This window comes from Dermacentor andersoni, chromosome 1, assembly GCF_023375885.2.
Source record: "Dermacentor andersoni chromosome 1, qqDerAnde1_hic_scaffold, whole genome shotgun sequence".
NCBI lineage: Eukaryota > Metazoa > Arthropoda > Arachnida > Ixodida > Ixodidae > Dermacentor > Dermacentor andersoni.
Genome location: NC_092814.1, coordinates 335,597,436 through 335,618,344, shown reverse-complemented (window position 1 = coordinate 335,618,344; position 20,909 = coordinate 335,597,436). Strand labels below are relative to the sequence as shown.

At 47.2% G+C, this 20,909-nt stretch overlaps 1 protein-coding gene across 1 annotated transcript in view; it reads left to right on the top strand.

Annotated features, from left to right (window-relative positions):
- LOC140219364 (uncharacterized) overlaps nt 1–4,772 on the top strand; it is a 28,207-nt gene extending 23,435 nt beyond the window's left edge. Inside the window, exon 5 of the mRNA XM_072289136.1 lies at nt 4,541–4,772. Coding sequence (XP_072145237.1) covers nt 4,541–4,633 — 93 coding nt within the window. The 3' untranslated portion in view covers nt 4,634–4,772. The remainder of the gene's footprint in view (nt 1–4,540) is intronic.
- Nucleotides 4,773–20,909: the final 16,137 nt, after the last annotated feature.

Here is a 20,909-nt window from a genome sequence, read left to right as displayed (position 1 = left end):
TTCACTACGTTGATTTGTGGTAGTACGAAGAGCCTTTCTATCGCTGGCCTCCCAAGAAAAAGGGTTCGGAGGCCTTGAAGTACGTACACGTCTTCGCGACTGTTCGTTCTCGCAAACGTCATATTCATGGTATGGCACAGGATTTACCATCAGGTCCCTGAAGCCGGCGCCTTGCTGGTTGAAGTTTTGCCGCACGAAAGATGCGAGTGAAGAGCTCGGCCGGAATGACCATTTTGTCCGCACCCAGTATCTATTTTAAACACCCCGTTCGAGGATTCAACAAGAACTGGAACCTCCCACATGTAAGCGGATGAATGGGATGCGAATGAAGCCTGGTTCTTCGGTCCGGCTTTTGACGTTCCTGATAGATCTGGTTGATCGGCAAACCGCCTCGAAGTGTCCTGTTTTGTCACACTTTCTGTAGACTACATCTTTCGCTAGACAGGACGCTCGACTGTGCCTGTTTCTTCCGCACCAGCCACATGGTTTCGGAAGGTTGCTTCCACTTTCAAGCGAAGGCACGTTCTTCCCCGCTTGTCGCGTACTCCTCTTGGTGGACTTTCTGTTCTCGAACGCGGTGAAGCTCTGCCTACTGTTGGTTGATGGTCTCATGCTGTCATGCCACCAACAATGCTTTCTGTAGTTTTAGGTCCGGATAGAGTTGCAGAGCTCTCGAGATCTTACGGTCTTGGAGACCTACGAGGAGACGATCTTGAATTAAATCTTGCAGCTCCCCGTAGTCGCACGAGGAAGCGAGCGCCTGCAGTGCAGTAACGAAATACTGGATGGATTCGCCATCTTGTTGCGTTCGGGTGGTAAACTTGACCTCTTCATAGATGATGTTCCGTCGAGGAACGAAGTAGTCCTCGTACTCCTGCAGTACGACCTCAAACTTCTTCTGGTCGCCAAGTTCGAGTTTGAACATGTTGAAGACCTCCTCGGCCTGAGGTCCCATTAGATGCACCAATGCATCTACTGACTCTTTTCTGGCTTCCCGTCTAGTCGAGACGCAGTTCGGAAGCGAAGAAATCGCTGTTTCTAGAGTCGCCAGTCGTTGGTTGTTGCGAAGCTGAAGGGCTCGGTTGGAGCAATTTGGTACAAAGCCATCTTACTTGGTCTTTCCTTGTAAGGTACCTGGTGGCTTGTACAACGCCTGGCACTGTTTAGTGGGCCCGCGGCGTCCTTGTTTCAGGGCTAGTCTGATGTCCGATAGCCGTAGTGCTTCAGATCGGCGGGCGCCACTTCTGGCACCACGTTTGCGTCGCGACGAGACGGAAAGAAGTGTGCGTCCTTCCGCTTCGACAAGCAACAACCAAAAAAGCAGCGACTCTTATAGACAGCATTGCTAGTGCCACAGCGGCGTTGTAACTGCTGACGCTGCCTAAGCTGGCGAGCTATCTTATCTCACAGGGCGAATGGGCCATATCTCCAAGCTGGATTCTAATCGACATCGTGAAGGTCGAGAGTCGAACCCACTACCTTTGTTGCTAAATAGGGCGAATTAATTAATATTAACCGTTAATAAGATATAATTAATTAGGCCATTCAAAACCACGAGTATTTGTGGGAGTCGTACCCGCGACCTTTGGAGTTAACTAAGGCGAAGTTAAGTAAGGCACAGTTAATTAAGATAGAGTCAATTAGGGCGCTCGAACCAACACCCTTTGGTGGGAGACTTCAAATTCTGCCACGGCAAGGAAAAATCGCGGCAGAGCATTGGCTTCGTTTACAGACCATTACCAAGGCATCTAGCGAACTGGCGAGTCAAGCACCCATGGTAGTGGCATGCGTCAACCTGCGATCTCTGCCAAAAAAAAAACATCGGCAAGACATTGCGTATGACATCAACCTAATGGAAGTAGACATTGTGTGCTTGGTAGAAACCAGGATGGAACCAGCAGATCCCAGAGAGTTGTCTCTGGGATCTGACGTGCGTGGCGCACAATGTCAAAACATTGCAGCAGGCATAGTCATCTACGTTAAAGACACAGTACAGGCAACACTCGTGGATCTGAACGGTCAATTCGACATCAGCAAAATCTGTGCAGTACGATTGTCGGCGGGTTTCATTGTCGTCTGCGCTTACTTGGCACCAAATTTGTGAGAAAAAAGTTGCAGGCAACGTCATCATCCGAAACCTGCCAACCGTCGTGCGCCACCACCCAATGATTATGGTCGGCGATTTCAAACAAAACGCTCAGACAAATGCATCATTTCTCAAGCGCATGGAAACCGTTCTAAGTCGGGACCTTGCAACGCGAAAACAAGTCGCGTCAACTATTCGAGGAACGTCCATCGGCTTTACATTCCACAATGCAAATTCCATGAAAGATATAGGGTATGTCGGATGCTACTTCATTGATGACAAGGCCATTGTAATGTCCGTGGATCCAGAGCTACCGCCACGGCGAACAAGTAACGGAGTGTGGTCAAAAGATTTGTGTCCATCTGACGATGAAACTGTCTACGCGACAGTGTCTACGCGACATGCACTATGTTAAAATAAAACAAATTCATTCAGTGAACTTGCGTATCTGTCTTGATGGCCTTCATAAACTTGCCACCTTCGTTCTAACGTCCCACAAATCAGGCAGAACAAGTGGCACTTTCTATACGACCGAAAAAGAGAACAAGAGAAAAACTAGTAAAAAGAAAAGCAAGTAATAGGATTTACAACGCATTCGAATGAGAGTGCCAAGGTAATTCAATAATTAAATGAACGTCTCGTGAGCGCGCAGGCTTTCGCCTTCATCCTCTTTCGTATATGTACTAATGCGCCTGTCAACCTTTTATTCTTTCTTTACTTCAATTACGAGGTGCAGATAATTGCCGCTGTTCCTTATATATATATATATATATATATATATATATATATATATATATATATATATATATATATATATATATATAAATTGCGCATCTTCTGCAACCTGCTCTGTAGCGAAGCGATTACATCCCCCGATGCATGCATCATCGGGATCGTCCCACTTCCCACCACTGCCCTCTCTGGGATCAGCCTAATTTACTTTTTCCCTATCTTCCGGGTTGGCGGCTCATTTCACTCAGCGACAAACCGAGCTGCGTGTTAGCTATTTGGCAAGGGTGCAGCAGAAGCAACCGCGGACAGACACGCACAAGAACGTTTGCAAGGAAAGCTTCGTTTCAGAGACCCGTGCAAGAGTGACGCGTCGAAAAGCACTAAATGTCACGCTTTTAAATGTTCTCTAGAAAACTTGCCTTCACATGGTATTGCCAAGCAGTTAATGCTTTGAAGTTGAGTACTAATAAAAAACAAATACGGCTCAACAGCTATTTTAGGCTTTTTGTGTAGCTACTAACAGTGTATAGGCGGTTTCATCTGCTTAAAACGCTTTCAATGTATTTTACTTGCTGTACTGTAGTCGAGGCGTGGTGTATATGGAATCTCTGTGGCATCTCTGTGTGCAATGAAGTAACGAGTGTCAATTATTTATTTGACTAAATTCCGCAAAGCACTGTAATTTAGTGAACCAAGTTGGTTCACCAAAAGCGCGCACAGTGCACATTCGCAGCTGCGAAATCAACTTTTTTTTCAGAGCTAGGGTACCATGTTCTTTGACGAAGAGATTTTGCATATCATCGAGTTTGACAAAGTTCGTTTAAAGAGAAACGTGTCGGGTGGGAAGCTTTTGGAGTACTTCACGAAATGTTCACCATCACAGTGTACGCCCGCGATATTACGAAGTGATGTTCTTTTTCCTGTTGTTCCTATTTGAAGTTATTGTGGTACGCAGTAAATGCGCCTTTTGTACAGTACTATTTGAATTATAAAAACTGATGGTCCACGCTCGACGCTCCACCGAAAGCAAGCCGGTTGACAAGGTGTAAATTTCTCTTTACCACTCGACGACGCTGATCGCGTTCTCACTGTTGCTTGTGGTTTCTTTATCGTACTTAAGCTGTTCCTCCGCCTCTCGGCTCAATTCCTGCAACAATAGTCATGCCCCGGACTACAGCTAATGCTCCTAGCTTTGTATAAGACTTGTTTAATCCTCTGCGAACTTCCAACGCTGTACTCAGCGACGACGGCAGGATGACGAATATTTGTAGAAATAGGTCACGCAGCGTAATTGGTGTTCAGATAACTTCGGTATAAGTTTACTGCAAAAGGATAGACAGTTGGGCGAGTTGGTACGGTGACATGGTCTTGGCTTGTAGCGCGAAGTGAACACGGACGCAGAAAGGAGCAGACAGGACTAACGCTATTTTGTCACATTGAAAAGAGCCCTGTGTACAAGAAATGTAATGCAAAAGGATAGACAGTTGGGCGAGTTGGTACGGTAACATGGTCTTGGCTTGTACCGCGAAGTGAACACGGACACAGAAAGGAGCAGACAGGACGAGCGCTCGTCCTGTCTGCTCCTTTCTGTGTCCGTGTTCACTTCGCGCTACAAGCCAAGGATAAGTTTACTGTTTGTGTGTTTTTCGATAACAACACAGCTCTGCCATTATAGGTGTATACCGCCACTAACAGTTGGTATATTCCACTCGCTACCTATAGTTATGCGTAGGAAAGGACATGCCCGGAGAAGCCGTTTTGGCCCTGGCTATGCTTCGCTCCATTCGCAGCCACGTCAGAATGCTGGGAAAGTGATCGCCGCAGAGCTGCGCCCTACCCTACATGCCAGCCGTGGAAGCCAACGACATTCGGTTGCCTCTACACCGCAGGCTATTCAAATGCACTGAAATCCTGACATATCCTGGCAATCCTGGAAACTGGGGCGCGAGATGAAATAAAGTGCATGCTGTACTGTCTAACACCCGTATTTTATTTACTCTTCAGGATGTAAATTTTTCTTTCTAATTTAAACAGTGACACCCAGTTAATGCCTTCGCTTAACGGAGAAACGAACTTTCCCAACAGTGCCACGGATTCTCCTGCTACAAAACAGTGATCTATGTCTTCAAGTCACACTATGTCAAATTGAAATTTTACAAACCACTATCCTCCTCATGCTAATACAGTTCCTTTGTAACTACATCTCAATGTGGAATTCAAGTTTTCAGGTGCACGAACTCTTGAATGAACCATTCGACAAATCAAAACCACTCGGGATATTTTTTTTCTTTTGTTAGCGCGAACAGCAGTAGGCATAAGAACATTTTCAGTCCTGAGTTTAGCCCAAATAACACGAACGCAAGCACATAAGCAGTATCTTATGTGTGTCTCAAGCGCCGGAAAGAAACGTCAGAGTTTGCTTCTCCACACACCTCGTTTGAGCCAATCAAGATGGCAGGCCTATAAGGCTTGAATCATACTTAAGGTGTCAACATGTGGACTGGTGACATAATTCCTGCCGCAGTATGCTGCCCGCAGCATGATACGCTATCAATGCAAGGGTCTCAGCTTTATCAGTGCTAATAGCGGAACCCCGTCATCTTGTTTAGAGCAAGCAAGCTGTGCGGAAAAGCGCGCTTACGGAATTTCGTGTGTCGTTCATTTAGCGCAGCTGTACTAACAGGTCCCTCACGTGTTTACCGAAAAACTCTCGGCTAATTAACACCATTTCTCGAACACAAAACAATAATATGGGGAAGCAAGAATCGCAAACACCATGTCTTCCTTCCGGAAAGAGGGGAACCTGGCGGAGCTACTCAGCGCTGTTGTTAACCGCAGTGAAAATGCGATGTCCCCAGCTGACCATCTTTCCGTCTCATAATACGACGTTTTCTGCAGCCCCCGTCTTAGGTTTCTTGACGTCTTGAAAACGCTTTTAGGTTCCCAGCTTCAATATTCCTAGTGTCCTGACCCATCCCAATCCGTGATGTTGACAAGCGAGCGGCGAGCGCAAGTGAAAATAATAAGCAGGACATAATCTAGCAACTGTCCGCGATAGGCACATCGGACTGTCACATCATATCGAACGTGACAGAAATCAAGCAAAGGTGAAGTGCTGTTGCTTTTCCAGGCAATGCGGCTGCGGCGGCCAGGATCGAACCTGCTACCTCGATCTCAGTAGCAAAACGCCATAGCCACTAAGCTACAACGGCGGATAGGAAGTTTCATGAAAGCGACATGTCATCCACCCGGTTGTTCTGCAAGTCGCTGCTGGATAGACCAATACGTTTGTGTGTAGCATGGAGGAAGGACATAAACTAGGATGAGGCATTTCGCAACGCAGTCAGCCTTCGTAAACCAGTTCTCTATAAAGCTATCCACTTCGAACTGTCCCCCTAAAAACATCGGCCTAACACTTGACCGATGCGTACGGCGGACTCAGCATAATATGCTTGGTTCGCGGTATTTTTTATTTTATGCGCACTACTTCTAGTGTCTTGCCAACCCAATGTGTGCACATTTTATCCCATATGCTTGTGCAACTACGGCCGCTGATTTCAACGTGCACAATTATCATCTTCGTTGCGACATGCGAGTGTAGCAGCCGCAAGTCATACTTACGTTATTGCCACGCCCGTTTTTCTTTTAGGAAGAGCGTGCGCTGGGCGTGGCGGTGGTAGACAACTTACCATAGCATGAGCACGCGTTGGGACTGCACTTTACGGCTTCAATTTTGTCGCGTTACGCTGGCTCTTATGTTTCTTTTATTCCTCCGTGGTGTGGGGCGTGTTTGCGATGCAAGCCTGTGTGCAATGACAGCAGTAAGTCGACGTCCATAATTTGAGAACGTAATGGGTTGTGATAATCCGTGTGGTAATCGGGTGTCCTTGTGCGTGTGTGTGCCTTCTTTTATGTGTCTAAGCATATTCTTTCCTGCATATTTGAGGAACCGTTAGAAGCGCGGAATTTACAGCCATTGTCCTTCTCCTACGCGTAGAAAACTATTACACAAAACAATTTGGTTTAGCGTTTAGGCCACGCAGATAATCGAAGGCATGCCTCGCCCACCGTCTGGGCCATGCACCAAATAGCGGCCTCCTTTGGTGTCATCAAGAGGAGCTTCAACAGTAGCTTTTCTTGAACACGCTACCCGGAGTCCTTCTAACGTGCTTATCACACAAGGCACCAACCTTCACAACGTTTCGCTATGCTTCTATAGGGTCGAGCACGCAGCAGATCACATGACCCTCGACGCTTGGACCCAGCATGCACCGTTGATGCCGGGACATACGGTAGCCGCAGCGGCATCGCGACGGCGGGACCGCGTCTCGATTCTTTTTATGATTTTTGTCACAATAAACGCGAATTGCAAGAGACCACGGCATTGGCCCAAGCCAGCTGAAGACCACAACGCACTCTCTGTCGTTCCCTGGGGATTTTACTAAAGTGATCGTACCAACTTTGAAAGGTTCAACAGCAACGACGACGTTCGGTGCGGATGAAGGCCTCCCATGGTAACCGAATTAGAGCCGTCCCCTTCTATCCGCGTATCTTAGCCGACAGGATAAGCAAAGCTGACGACGAGAACTGCATAGATGACACAGAAAAAATGCGTAAGTAAAATACTCTGGTAAGACCGAGCACCGCTGCGAATGTTTCCTGGGTATCCTCTCTTTCCTTTCGTGGTAATCATACAATCCGAGTGTGCAAACATGCATTCCACAAACAACAACAGCAGCACTTACATTTGAGCGAAAGTACGCAAATGTTACACGTCATAATTTGATAGCAGTTACAGACACAGCTTGGAACACTGCATGAGACAAATTGTGTACTTTTTCATTTTCCCTTCCTCTCTGAGAATAATGAAGAGGGGTCTGTCTAAAAGTGTGTTTCTACAAGAAAGAGAGAAAGAGTTTATTGCAAGCTGAGTATGTTAGCCGTGTTATACTATGCAGGGCTTCCTACCTCAGATGCGGTGTTTGAATTGACAAGAGGGGAAGAATGTAAACATTGCCAAAAAACTTTAAAAAATTATAAAGCAAAGATAAAAAGTTGAAAGTCACTTTAGCATATCCGTTAGAGGATGAAGGCGAAAGCCTGCGCGCTCACAAGGCATTCACTAAATCCCTTGACATTGTAGATCTCATTCGAATGCGTTGTTACTTCCTATTAGTACTTGTTTTCTCCCACCAAATGTCATGGGTTCGAGTGCCTTAATTTGCTCTATTCTAATAAAGTGTGTTTTAATTAACTTCGCTTTAATTAACACCAAATGTCGTGAGTCCGACTCCCACCAATTGTCGTGGGTTCGACCATCAATCGCGGCACCATCATTTTTTGTGCCATTGAATGTTGGTCCCACCAAAAGTCGAGGGTTCGAGTGCGTAATTAACTTTGCCTTAATTTACCGAGATTGCCTTAACATCAAAAGCCGTGGGGTCGAGTCGCACCAAAGGTCGTCGGTGGCACCATCAATTTTGGTGCCATTGAATTTTGGTGGCGTAACGCCGGTTGTCAATTTTCAAGGCTTAAGTGGCTCGCTCTGCTATGGCCTTGGAAAAAATGCGGCGCCTAGTCGAGTGTTTACAACGACAGAAAGCTGAGCTAGTTGGTAAGGATTCATTATGCAAAAAAGAGGTGAGGCGTGCAGACAGGAGACAAGAGTAGAGAAGTGGACGGCATTCGTGTTGTCCACTTCTCTACTCTTGTGTCCTGTCTGCACGCCTCACCTCTTTTTTGCATAATGAATTCTAGCCGAGTGCTACAAAAATTATCAACAGCAGAGGCTCATCCTCCGTAAGCGATGGCTCATACCCCCTTAAGGGAGGGGCTACAAGCGCTCGGTAAAGTGCAGCGAACAGTGCATACATTCATTGAAATCACCCATACAGCAGACAGAACAGTAAATGTTTCAATAAAGAACAAGCTCAAAACAAGCAAACGAACCATCAATAAAGCACTGCATACGCCCCTCGGAAGTAGGCTATATACGGCCGAGGATGCTCGGCCAAGCGAGAAACGAGGTGCGGCGTGCAAAGCGGCGGCAGCAAGGCGTTCGACCGCGAAATGTGCTTTCCCCTGCTGAGAAGATGCAGCCTAAAGTCAAAGAGAAACGTCGTCGGCGCGAGTGTGACCCCGCTATATGAGCGCGCGAAGCCGCAGCTAAGCGTCGAAAACGAGCCGAAGAATCCGAACTGCGAAAGCAGCAACGCGACGATGCGAGACGCCAACGGCTTGCCACACGTGTACTTCACACGGCGGCTCGTTATGTCTTGCAAGAAGTCTGACCCCTCAGATTGTATAACTTAATGCATTACCAGTTGTGCAGCAGGCTTTCGCCTTCATGTGTTACAGGAGTGTAACGTGCTGCCAAACTTTTGGGTAACGTCGGACAACAGATTTTTCGACCCGTGAGACACTTAAGGGTTCCGCCTTAAAAAAAAAAAAAAAAAAAAAAAATAAATTAGGGCCACATCACTGACATAAGCCCAGTCACCGCATTGTACTATACAAATTACGTGCCGGGTGCAGACGTATATTATCGAATGCTTGAATGATATTGACCTGACCAAAATTGAACTTCAGGCGGCGTTTATTTCCTCTATTCGGAACATAGATGCTGTTTGTGCACATTCTTTGAAATCACCGCTGTATAAACAAGAGGGACTGGTGAATGAATCAGGGGCCGGATTCACTAAGCGCTTCTTTCGTAAGCGCTCATTGCAACTGGCGCCTCGCCTTCACTCCTATGTCAAGCGTCAGGGTTGGCTGGAATCGTCTCTTAGGAGGCGGAAATTATAGCATAAGACCTTTTTGTGAGCACGGGCCGAGGTGTTTCGTGGACGGGAGTTCTTGGAAAAAGGACCACGAGAGTTTTTATTATAGACAAAGATTGTTTGAACGCTGAAATGAGCAGGAATGTAGCGCAACGACGCAAAAAGTTCATTGCCACTTTAGCATGCGCTAAAGAGGATGAAGGCGAAAGCCTGCGCGCTCACGAGTCATTCATTAAATTACTTGACATTCTCATTCGAATGCGCTATTACTTCCTATTCCTTGTTTTCTCACAACAAAGGTCGCTGGTTCGAATGTCTTAATTAACTCTATCTTAACTAACCATGCCTCATTGTGATCTTCACGCCCATGGACTGGATGAAAAATTTGCGGCTCCTAAGCAGACAGGTCATCTCTTCGTTCATCAAGATAATATCACCAAATGAGATTAAAGGCGTGAGAATAAACTCGCGGAAAAATGTCCTATACCAGTTCACGTGTTACACCGTAGCGCCCTACCAGGCCTAAGTAATATAACTGACGTGATCAATGCTCCCTACAGGCGGTGATGGTAGTGCGGGCGTCATTTATGACGTCGACGTTGACATGCCGAATGACGACTTGCCCATGCTAACCAAACCAAAGACAGAAGGCACTGTCATTATGAAGATTTACAGAGTTCACACAATGCGTGAAGGTTTTGTTTGAAGGGGACAGCCCTCCTTCCCACGACAACATAGGACATATCCGCCATCCAGTACGACCATTCGTACCGAAGCACCTCAAGTGCTTCAATTGTTGCAAGATTGGCCACCTAAAGGGTGTCTGTGTGAACAACGTCGTGCGCCAGCGTTGCTCTGAGTTCCATTAAGAAAATGCCTGCCACACAGATGTTATAAACTGCCCTAACTGCAGAGGTGATCACAAGGCATCATCAAAAGATTGCCCACGGGTGCAGAAGGAATTTGCGATCCTCATAAGAATGATGCGGGACAATTCAACGCATCGAGAGGCTGCTGCCACTTGTCGGCGACGTCGGCATTGACACCGAAGACGTTCCCCAAAAGCCACAGATGCAGACAGTGACACGCCATCTTCCTTCAAAGGGGTTGCTGCATCAAATCACAGCACCATCAAGACGGATACAAGGAAAACAAGCAAAGTGGAAAGACTCGTCCGCCCTGAAGAATGGCGTGAGCTACTGAGGGCACAACGTGCTGCATAGTTACCTCAAAATGCACCGACCTCGACGGCTGCGGCAAGTGTTGAAGCGATGTTGGCTGATGATCTCCAGGTCAGCAATGTTTTGCTGTCTCTCATGAATGTCATTTGCATTATATTGAGCAACATGAAACCTTCGTCTGCGCAAAGCGCGCTACAAGTGCTGGACATTTTGAGGCCAGAGTCTGCAGCAATTATTTGAAATCATGGTTCTCCAGGTCCGGAACGCATCGATATTACAGTGGAACGCCAAAGGGCTCAAGTCACGAATGTCGGACTTTCGACAAGTTATGTTCATGAATCAGTTCCCCATTATCGTCTTCTCCGAACCCTTATCAGCTCACACCAGACTGCCCAGTTATGAGTGCGTCATGCCCGCCACACACGGAGAATGCAGCAAGGTCATCGTTTTCATACGACGTGATCTTACGCATGTCCACAATCCAGTGCCGCCTGACCACGAAAATCAGCACGTGCGATCTTTCAAGGACAGACGGTGCGAGACAGCTTCGCATTCTAGCACACACACTCTCGTTAGCTCAGTGGAATAACGCACATACAAAGTACACAAGACTGCTCAGACTAAACCCTTCGCTCTCTTCTGTGCCGATTGTGGTTGGGAGTTGGCTTCATGAAAGATTATTCAGCCGTAATTGGAATGGATGGAACAGCTGCATATGATGTCTGTCACCGCGAGGATAACATTGGCCACCTATTCTGCCACCGTCCTCAGTTTGCAGCACTAAGACAATGTATGTCCAGCGTAGTCAGGAAACTAGATGATCATATTCTGAGTGAACCGACAACACTAGAACACCGTCCTCATCGATCATCGGCTCACCAAGCAGTGAAGACACGTTGTGGTTTATGAGAATGTCTGGCTTGTGTGAGCGCCTTTGACTCTGTAGTGCTGTCCGTGCACGTCTTTCTCTCTCTCTCTCTCTCTTTTATTATCCTTCACCTTCCCCCAGCGTAGAGTAGCTAACGAGAATCTTGACTGGTTAACATCCTTGCATTCCTTTTATCTCTCTCTCTCTAGAAATGAACGAGCAGTCCGTGAGAAATATGTCTACAAAATACGCTAAGGGCAGTGGAAGGATGTGGACGACATAACCATTTTCGTTTTCATCAAGTGACTTTTGGCAAGGGTAAATATTGCACAGATGTTTATACACATGCGCAGCAACATTTTTGTTGCTTATGTTTTTCAGTATTAAGAGTGGTGAATTTTTTAACATTTCGAGCTGTCTCTTCTTTGATATAGCAGCGGCGCCCACAATTCTTTTTGTTCACTCGGAAGGAAACATTTACAGCAAAGTTGTTAGCGTCTAGATGGTCGGGATTTCTCGCGACGTCGTCTTCACGGAAAAAAAGAACCTTCAGCGATTGAAGCAAAAATTGCATACATTCTTTGGCATCACGCATACAACATACAGCGCAGCATTCGTTTCAGTAAAGAACATGCACAAAACAAGCATCCAAAGCGCATAATTCATGATAGGGTACTCCTGCTAACAATGTAAAGCACGTAGCGCTCCAGCGTAGGTTTCCGGGCGTGCACTGTCGCGGTGACGGCAGCTGCCAAATGGGAAGTGGCGTCACTGGCCTTTCATATGTAAAACAACCAGCCTAGTAACTGAATCCATCAGCGTTGCAGCAACGCTTTGGGTAGGCAGTGCATAGTTAGGACTCCCGAGGAAGAGCGTGAATTTTTACAGAGGGGCATGTATACGGCGAAAAGAATATATATATATGTATATATATATATATATACAGATCAAACGTACTGCGGGAATCGAAGTTATGCGAAGCATTTTGCAGTAGCTCGCTATGGCATCGACCCTGCGGCGGTGCGCTTTAACTGGCTTTTTGACTCGCTCGATGAATTTGATCAGGCGCTCATTGTGGAGCCATGACATGCTGAGAGCAGAAAGAACGCGGGGTTGCCTAGTTGCTCGATCATTGCGAACGCGTTCCCCTTGCTCGGCGCTAAGTGGTACCTCAGTGTTAGGCCATCCCCGTGCTGTGGAAGTAAGACCCTGAGGAACGCAATGTCAGAGTTGGCGTACTTCTCGTCGAAACTGCGGCCTTCCAAGAGCTTCCTTGTGATCGTAGGGAGCCAGGTGTAAGGAGCCAGGTGGCGTGTCCGTTGTGGGAAACGCTTTCGAATCGCTGTTCGTACGGAAGCAACCATCACCCGGTGTTCCGCAGCCGACATGCCCGGATCTTACGCATGCCGTCTGGCTCGGCGCAGGTGGTGCGCGAGAATCATAGGCGAGAGTCGGATGACGGAGTTCTAATGAACAAGATGTCACGAGCACGCCGGCAACGCAAGCATGAGCATTTACCCCGCGGCTAAAGTTGGTAGACACCACCAGCGCCGGAGTGTAGAAGGCTAGATAAGTACACTCAAAGCACCCGAAGTTCGCAAAGAAAGCTTCGTATAAGAAAAAGAAAGGCAGGTCTCCGTTGTGCTCAATGGTTCCGCCGGTCTGAGCGTCCAACGATGCGGTGATTTTGGCGCGAAAAATAGGTCATGCGACATCGCGTTTTTTTGTCTTGTTGAACCGCAGCACATTCTCTCACCCTCACGCCAGAGAGTTAGAGGGTACAGTTGGAGGATAAGGGCTTCCTTTAACGGTAACATAGCGGTGGCAGTAAACGCACTCTGAATTGGAAGAATCGTCTATTGTAATGCTTAAACAACGACTAAAGCCTTGTAAACTTTGAGGAATCGCCAGGACACCTCTATAATAAAGCGTACAGCCGTTTAGATGTATCTACATCGGGTACATCGTTAAGAGTCATATGCGGCAATAATCAGATTTTGCTGCGAATCACGCGCTTCGACTGGGCGATGACAGTCTTCGTGACGCTCTGCTTCGTAGAGATCCCGCTACATCGGCCTCTCGAAACTGCCTTCAGGCACCCTTCCTCGTCTCTTCGTGCACATATGTACCGTGGTGCCGAAGAGAATTGACATTTTATTTCTCGAAGTCCAAACTTGCACAAGAGCTGAGGGGATGGACAACAATGGCAGCGTTTTCAAGAGTTATTACCTTGCTTGATTGTGTATGTATTAACGCTGGTGCACAATGCTGCAGTATCGTTTTAGATTTTCTTGTGCTGTGCAGCCAGCGCCTACGTGTCGGCGCCACCGAGCATACGCCTCCTAGTTTTCGGTGCCGGGCAGAAAAAGCAAGCAAGCGAGGGTTGCCAGGTTTGGCTTCTTTGCAACAAATAGGCAGCCTTTGAAGGCTCCTGGCGGGAAAATCGTCTGGCTGGCTACTTGGCCAATTTTCGCCTACGTTTAAAATTAGCTTTCTCTGATGAGAACTACGAGCAGGCAGGCTCAAATACTATGCCCAAATGGCACAATTCACTGTACCACGCCTCATGGGGCACGCACGACGGAGAACGACCATCAACCGCGTGTGTATTTGTTTGCAGGCGAATACGCAATCCCCTCCATATTGAGGATTGTGAAGCTAGTATCTCAGGATCAGTTCCTACTCGGGACCTGTTATTCATCCACAAATGATTGCCTAAGTAAGCGCAAGTATTTCTCGCTGAACTCTGTTATCAGTGAATTTCTTGTGTCGAATAGTTGTGACAGCTTTTTTCTAGCTATTTGCCAATATCTTCCTGTGTTTTTACCCAACCTTCTGCAAAAACATGACCTATTCTAGATGTTTGACATGTGAAACGAATAATTTTCTAGTAATTTTTAGTCACACATTGATATATTCAGGTGAATTTACTGAACTACATCGTGGACCGTTGGGAGGAACAGCTAACATTTTCCCTGCAATAATAACACGTTTTCACCTTGTAGTTTTCCGAGAAATCAACAATAAAAGGAGACATATCGAAAGATGTCGGTTTTATGGGTTGCATATTCCAGCTCAGCAGAGCAAGCAGACACGTAAGTCACTTTCAAATCAATCGAGAAGCCCTAAACGGAATCGTTCGAAAATGAATTGTTTCGTAGTGGGCACCAGCAACCTTTCGCCTTGTGTCATTACCTATGGTGGTTACTTTGGTAAATATTTATGTACCAGCAGTGAACTGGCTACCTTTATCGCTGGTTTTTGATCTCGTGGTTACTCTTCATGTTTTGAACCTGGCAACCACGTTCCAAGTGGTGCTAGCGGTATCCGAGTGCTTAGTGGCTGTAGCTGTCTGCAGTACAGTGTAGCCGCTCTATAGCTGGCTGTATAGCAGTGCTTGTGATGCGTACAGGGGAACTTCGTAGGGTGAGTTGCGATCGCCCATTTAGAGGACTTACGCAACAGACACAACGGTCTATTTGGCTGAACCTGCTTCGCGCTCCACATCACTAAGTGATTCTTTGACTGTCGTTAGGCGTTAGAAAATGTAAGGGTCGTCTGACGTTACATACTTCGTAGGTTGAGAGGTTTGAAGTGAGTAATCAAACCATGCATGGTGTAGTGCGCTACACATGTTGGCGCATATCACCTGATTTCTTCCAGAATTTGTAGCAGCTTTGCATCCTGTAGCTTCTAGCCGCTGAGTATACTTGCGAAGTATTCTCTCTCTTCATATCTTCGTAATTATAGAGGGCATTTTAAAAACTTTAAGGGATTTTATACAGTAATTTGTCGGCGTTGATCTTAATTTAGGAGCTAGGGCGTAGCTCGAGCGGGAACTTATCCACCGCTCCCCACCTCTGGTAGCGCTTTTGCATGTAATGGCTAACGAAAAAGACACGGCTGGACGCACCTTATAATTTCATTCTATTGCAGTTCGGGAACTAGGCTATTTGGACACGCAAGAAGAGAACAGTACAAGTATCGTATATCTAAAGCAATAACACATCTTGTAACGTGCTCGAAGAGCAAACAAGTGCTCAGCCCGTAGACAATTATAGGTATACAGTGTACGGGTTGTAGTCGGGAATGAACTATGTGCCAGCTGGCCCATGCCGTCGTCCAACTCACCCACGCTTGGGACGTGGTTGTAGGGAGGAACTTGCTCTCATCGGGAACTAGGAGTACATGATTTATTTAGAATATTTACATTAAAACAGGAGATACATTTCAACAGCCTAGCATGACAGCAAAAAGGAGCACGAAGCTCTCACCACGAAGCACACAGCACACAAGCACAAAGCTCTAAGCGCACCGCTTATCGAGCACACAGCTGCTTAAAAATACTCTGTCTTCCCTAGGTCCATAGGTGAGGGAAAACTGCTGTCCAACCTTCGTCCAATCGGACCGTCCACAGTCGTTGGAGGCGTAGTCGACCCGCCTTTGAGGGGGAGGGCTCACACACTCACGTACGCACTTTGGATTCCCAGAACCCACCGAGTTGAGCGGGTCCTTGTAGCCAGATTGTCATGCTTGACCCCAGCCGGTGGCTCTTAATTTCAGAGCTGACTTCTCAGGTAGCCGCCACGAGTGTCAGCAGACTGTGACGAATCCTGGGGCCCGAGGAAGAACGCACCGAAAAACACTCTTTTCCGAGAAGCTCTCTTGCTGCAAATAGACCATAAAGTTGACAGCGAACCAGGTAACAATACGCGGTCCGCCAAACGTAGCTTGATTTGCAGGCACCGTCGACTCGACGAAGGAGGCGCATGGTTGATTAACTTTGCTGTGGTCCCCAGTTCTCCGAAGGAAGTGCATGGTCGGTTAACGTCGCTGGCGTCGCCGGTTCTCTGAAGGACGCCACCCCCGCAGAACGATCGAAACTACTTCAGCGGGCCGAGAAAGGTTCGCAGGTCAGTACCCCTTCAGGCCGATCGTAACATGTACAAGGGACGTTCCGAAAGTAAGTTTCGTCATTTATTTTCACACGGGAAGTTTATTGCCCCCCTACCCCCCAAAATACACCATGACATCATGAACTATACACCTTGTACTATGTTTCCACATAGTCTCCACCGACATTCAGATATTGTCGCAGCGTGCAATCAGTTTGAAGAAACCACTCTTGTAAAACTCGGTTTCCTGTGATGCAAGGAATTGTCGCACAGCCGGCTCCACCTAATTATTGTTTTGGAAGAGACGTTCCAAGAGTGCGGCTTTCAATGCAGGGAACAGGTGCCCATTCATTCCGGATAACAGCACGTACTTCTATTGGCGACCACACTGTCAGCACACGTCTGTCTGCAATCTTGATTTGTACTCGAATAACCTCGGGTACCCACCGTTCTGCTGATACTCTCTCTTCTTCGGCGCTCTGCGCATGCGTCATTTCTCCTCCGTCGTTGAACCAGCAACGGGCGTGGATTCCTACGGCGATTGCTTGTTTCACCTCGTGCAATATCTCTCTAAAAAATGACGAAGCTTTCGGAACGTCTCTCGTATCTCTACATATTGCGGCTGCAGCTGGAAAGGGCTCGCCACATCGGCCTCCATGCAGTTCTTTTCGGCCATACAACAGCGTGCCCGTCATTTCAACTGTGTGTTATTATTTTAGTTCCCGGTCGGGGCCTGGCGCATTGGCCTGGCGCGTCGGGGCCTGGCGTAAGCTGTTTAGTACTAAAACACCAATTTCTTTCTCCCATGTGCTAATCTCCCTATTTCTTTGTGCACTCTCCTAATAGAAGTTGAGCATGCGCCATGCTGATAAGTAGATAGCACTGCACAACCTGTCGTCATGGAGCTAAATAAGATGGACTACGCCAAACCGCTTCGTGAACCGATCCATGGTTGCAAGTCGGTCCGTAAACTGTTATATATTTTTTTATTTGAAAGCATAAAGTAGCCCATTGAGCAAAGAAAACCGGCGTCCGTAGCAGCGAAACGGCACCTAAGTTCCCGTTCGCTGCGACGCCATGTCACGAGCGCGGCTCAACGGAGCAGAGGGGGCAAAACGGTGTTGCGTGAAAGGAGAGGGCATCGCCGTGACGCCACGTCACCAGAGCGCCTCGACGGAGCAGATATGGCGACGCGACGCTGCGGTGCGAGAGGGGTTGTCGTCGTCGCGGCAGTCGCCTGACGCGCGTGTACGGGTGCCGCCGTCTCGCTCGCTCTCAGAGGCCGGCGCGCGGTCCGTATCTCTCTCTCTCTCTCATCCTCGATTGGGCTTAGCTTCTGCACGCGCCTGCCGGCCTTGGTGGCCCCTGCTGGTTCCTTGGTCTCTCGTCACGCAGGACGTCGGTGGCATGCGGTGTTGGCATCGCAGGCTGATGCTGCTTGCTGGAACGGGCAGTACGTACCGCAATGGTACATAATCCGCAGCGCAAAACTCGAAGGACGCTGAGCGGCGTTCAACTGGGCATTAATGCTTTCACATTCACTACTCATTAAAAGTGCTTAGGCGTCCTTGGATTTTTTCGTTCCAAATGAAACTGAATAAGAACAAAACCTTAGCGCTCTGAACCCGAAACCGAATTGAACATGTATTTTTTTGCGTTTCGACACTCTGCTGATAACACAAAGATATTCAGCTCCTGCAGCCTGAAATCTACATGAAACAGTACCATTCGTTCAATCAGCTTGATCACATTTCAGATTAGTGATATTTGTGGGTAAACTTTAGGTCTTTTGCGGGATGTGCTAGTTATAAAACTTGTCTCATAACGGATGGTTACTAATAAAAAAAAAAGATTCGACAGGTTTGACACACTTTGTTGTATTCCTCCAACATTAACTTATGAAAAGCCTATATCGCTGTTGTCTAAGGCTTGCTACTTGACATCGTCTTTACTCGGGGCTCATCGGCGTTCGTAGAGGCTGAGCGCATGGCCTCCTTATAAGTGAGGTTTGCCTCCTCCAGCTGGCAGGCAGGACCATAACAAGAAGTTAGGGTTATCTGGCATGTGTGAGAAGAAAGGCCGCTGTTTGTGATGCCACCTGACATCAGACCGACGAAAAGGTCTGTAGACGCCTCCGCTATGTATAACAGACTTGTCGGTCACTGTTTAGAATGCAGCAGTTGTATACTTGCTGATTTAGGGAGTGCCGAGAACCTTGAGTCTGCAACATAAACTTTTACGGCCTCTTGCAAGATGACACGAACTGCACAGGGCTGCCCGGCTTTTTACGACGAAGCTGTTTCGTGTGCCATCGAATGACTGCATCACCAACGACGAAGGCTGTATTCAGCCGCGACAGGCAATGTGAAATAAAACTACACGAAACTGAGCTGCTGGTCCAACGTTCCATTACGCATATATATTAGCTTTACGCATAGTTCGCCTCTCTGCGCGCTCACCTGCCCCGACCGAAAGGAAATACTCTAGTTATGTAAATAAATCAAATGTAAATAAATTGCATTGCCAGGTGTTCTTTTACGTGATGATTTTTTTTTTATGCGAAAGCATCAAATGGTCGAGTGAAAAAGCCGGCGTCTGTCATATGGACAATCGAAAAACTGCACCGAAATTCCCATTGGCTGCGACGCCACACGTCGAGAGCGCGCCTCGACGGTGCAGAACGGTCGAAAGAGAACCGTGCTGCTTCCTTAGCGATCCATGTGTTGGGTGAGGGTAGAGGGCGTCGCTGCGACGCCACGTTACCCTTGCTCTCACTCTCGGAAGCATGTGTTATCCGCGTGTTCCTTGTCCGCGCAAGCTCACGCCTGCGTTCTCACTGCGCTTCGATAAGGCCAAATCAAAACGCGACAAGCCAAGCGTCTCAACGCGCTCGCTTGCACGCGAGGAGTCCACAACTCCAAGGACCGCTCAGCGGCGTTTAGTTGGACAATAATGCTTTCGCGTTCATAACTCATATGAAGTGCTGAAGTGTCTTTTAACGCTTCCAATCAACTGATTCGAACGATCCTATGACCGCCGACCATGCCGACTTTTGAAAGTACATTTATAGCTGAGCTCATGAAAATAAAATTCAGTTGTAAGCTCAGTGCTGTGTGTGTCTTTTTCTGTAGTCCTTGTCCAATGCACTACTGAAAAGATCGATTAATACGTCATTCTTACTTATATGAAGGCCTTGCACTTCAGATCTGATGTTCAGGCGAACAGAGGGCGAATGTAAACAAAGGCAAAAAATTAATAAAGTGTCCGACGTTTACGATACTCCCTAATGCGAAATTTGAGGGCAGCTTGACAGGTGCTGTCATTTCGTGATATATTGAGGCAACGAATTTGAGAGTGAAACCCCCGCCCCGAATGGCAGTGGGCCAGTGTCGCCAGCGCCTTCGCAGAGAGAGGGGCAGTACGGGAACGCTGGCATGATGAGCGACATCCGAACCAGCTGTGGTAGAAGACGACGACGAACACGTGAGCAGTGGCACGAGCACGAAGTGCACTATGGAAACGCTGATTTGACGAGCAGCATTGTAACCAGGTGTGGTCGAAGACGACGAAAGCGCTAGCATTGCTACGAGCGCGTTCGGGCGGTTACGCCGTGGGACGGCGACGCTCAACCCAGGAACAGGCGCCTAAGAGTTGCGCTCTAAAAGATGACCAGGAAAAAACAACCAAACTAAGCCCAGATGGCCGACAATGCAGTTGCAGTTTCGTTGTATACTCATTACGTGCCGGATGAAGTCATACAGTGTGTTTCACCTAACTTGAGCCAAACTTTAAAAATATCCAAATCCTACATAGCTGGACCGTACCAAGGTAATGTTTCTTGTCGCTTGGCGATACTCAGATTATTTTTTAGTGTTCCGCCTAATTAGGTAACCTTAATTAATTAATCAACTTATCAAATATTAGAATTCGATGAAAAGTGTTAATGAGAACATTGTAGAGCAACATGAAAAACTCAGGCTACAGCTTTTTGTTCCTCAATACGTGCTACATAAGAGTGTTTTTCCGAGCGTGAAAGAAGTCCGCGAATACATGCAAAATGCCTCGAGCGGCCAGTCGCGCGGCAATTTTCTGTGTATTCGAGGGATTCTTCGAGGCTCAGAAAAACACTTTTAAGTAGCACGCATTGAACAGCAGAAAGCTCTATCGGGAGTTTTTAATGTTGCACTACAATTTTCTCATTGATACTTTTCATATAATTAAATCATTTAGAAGTTGATCAGCTAATTAAGAATAATTATATAATTAGGGTGAATGTATGAGATACTCTCAGTATGTCCAAGCGACGACAAACGACATTACCTTGGTTCGGCCTAGCTACGTGACATTTGCATATTTTTAATGTTTCGC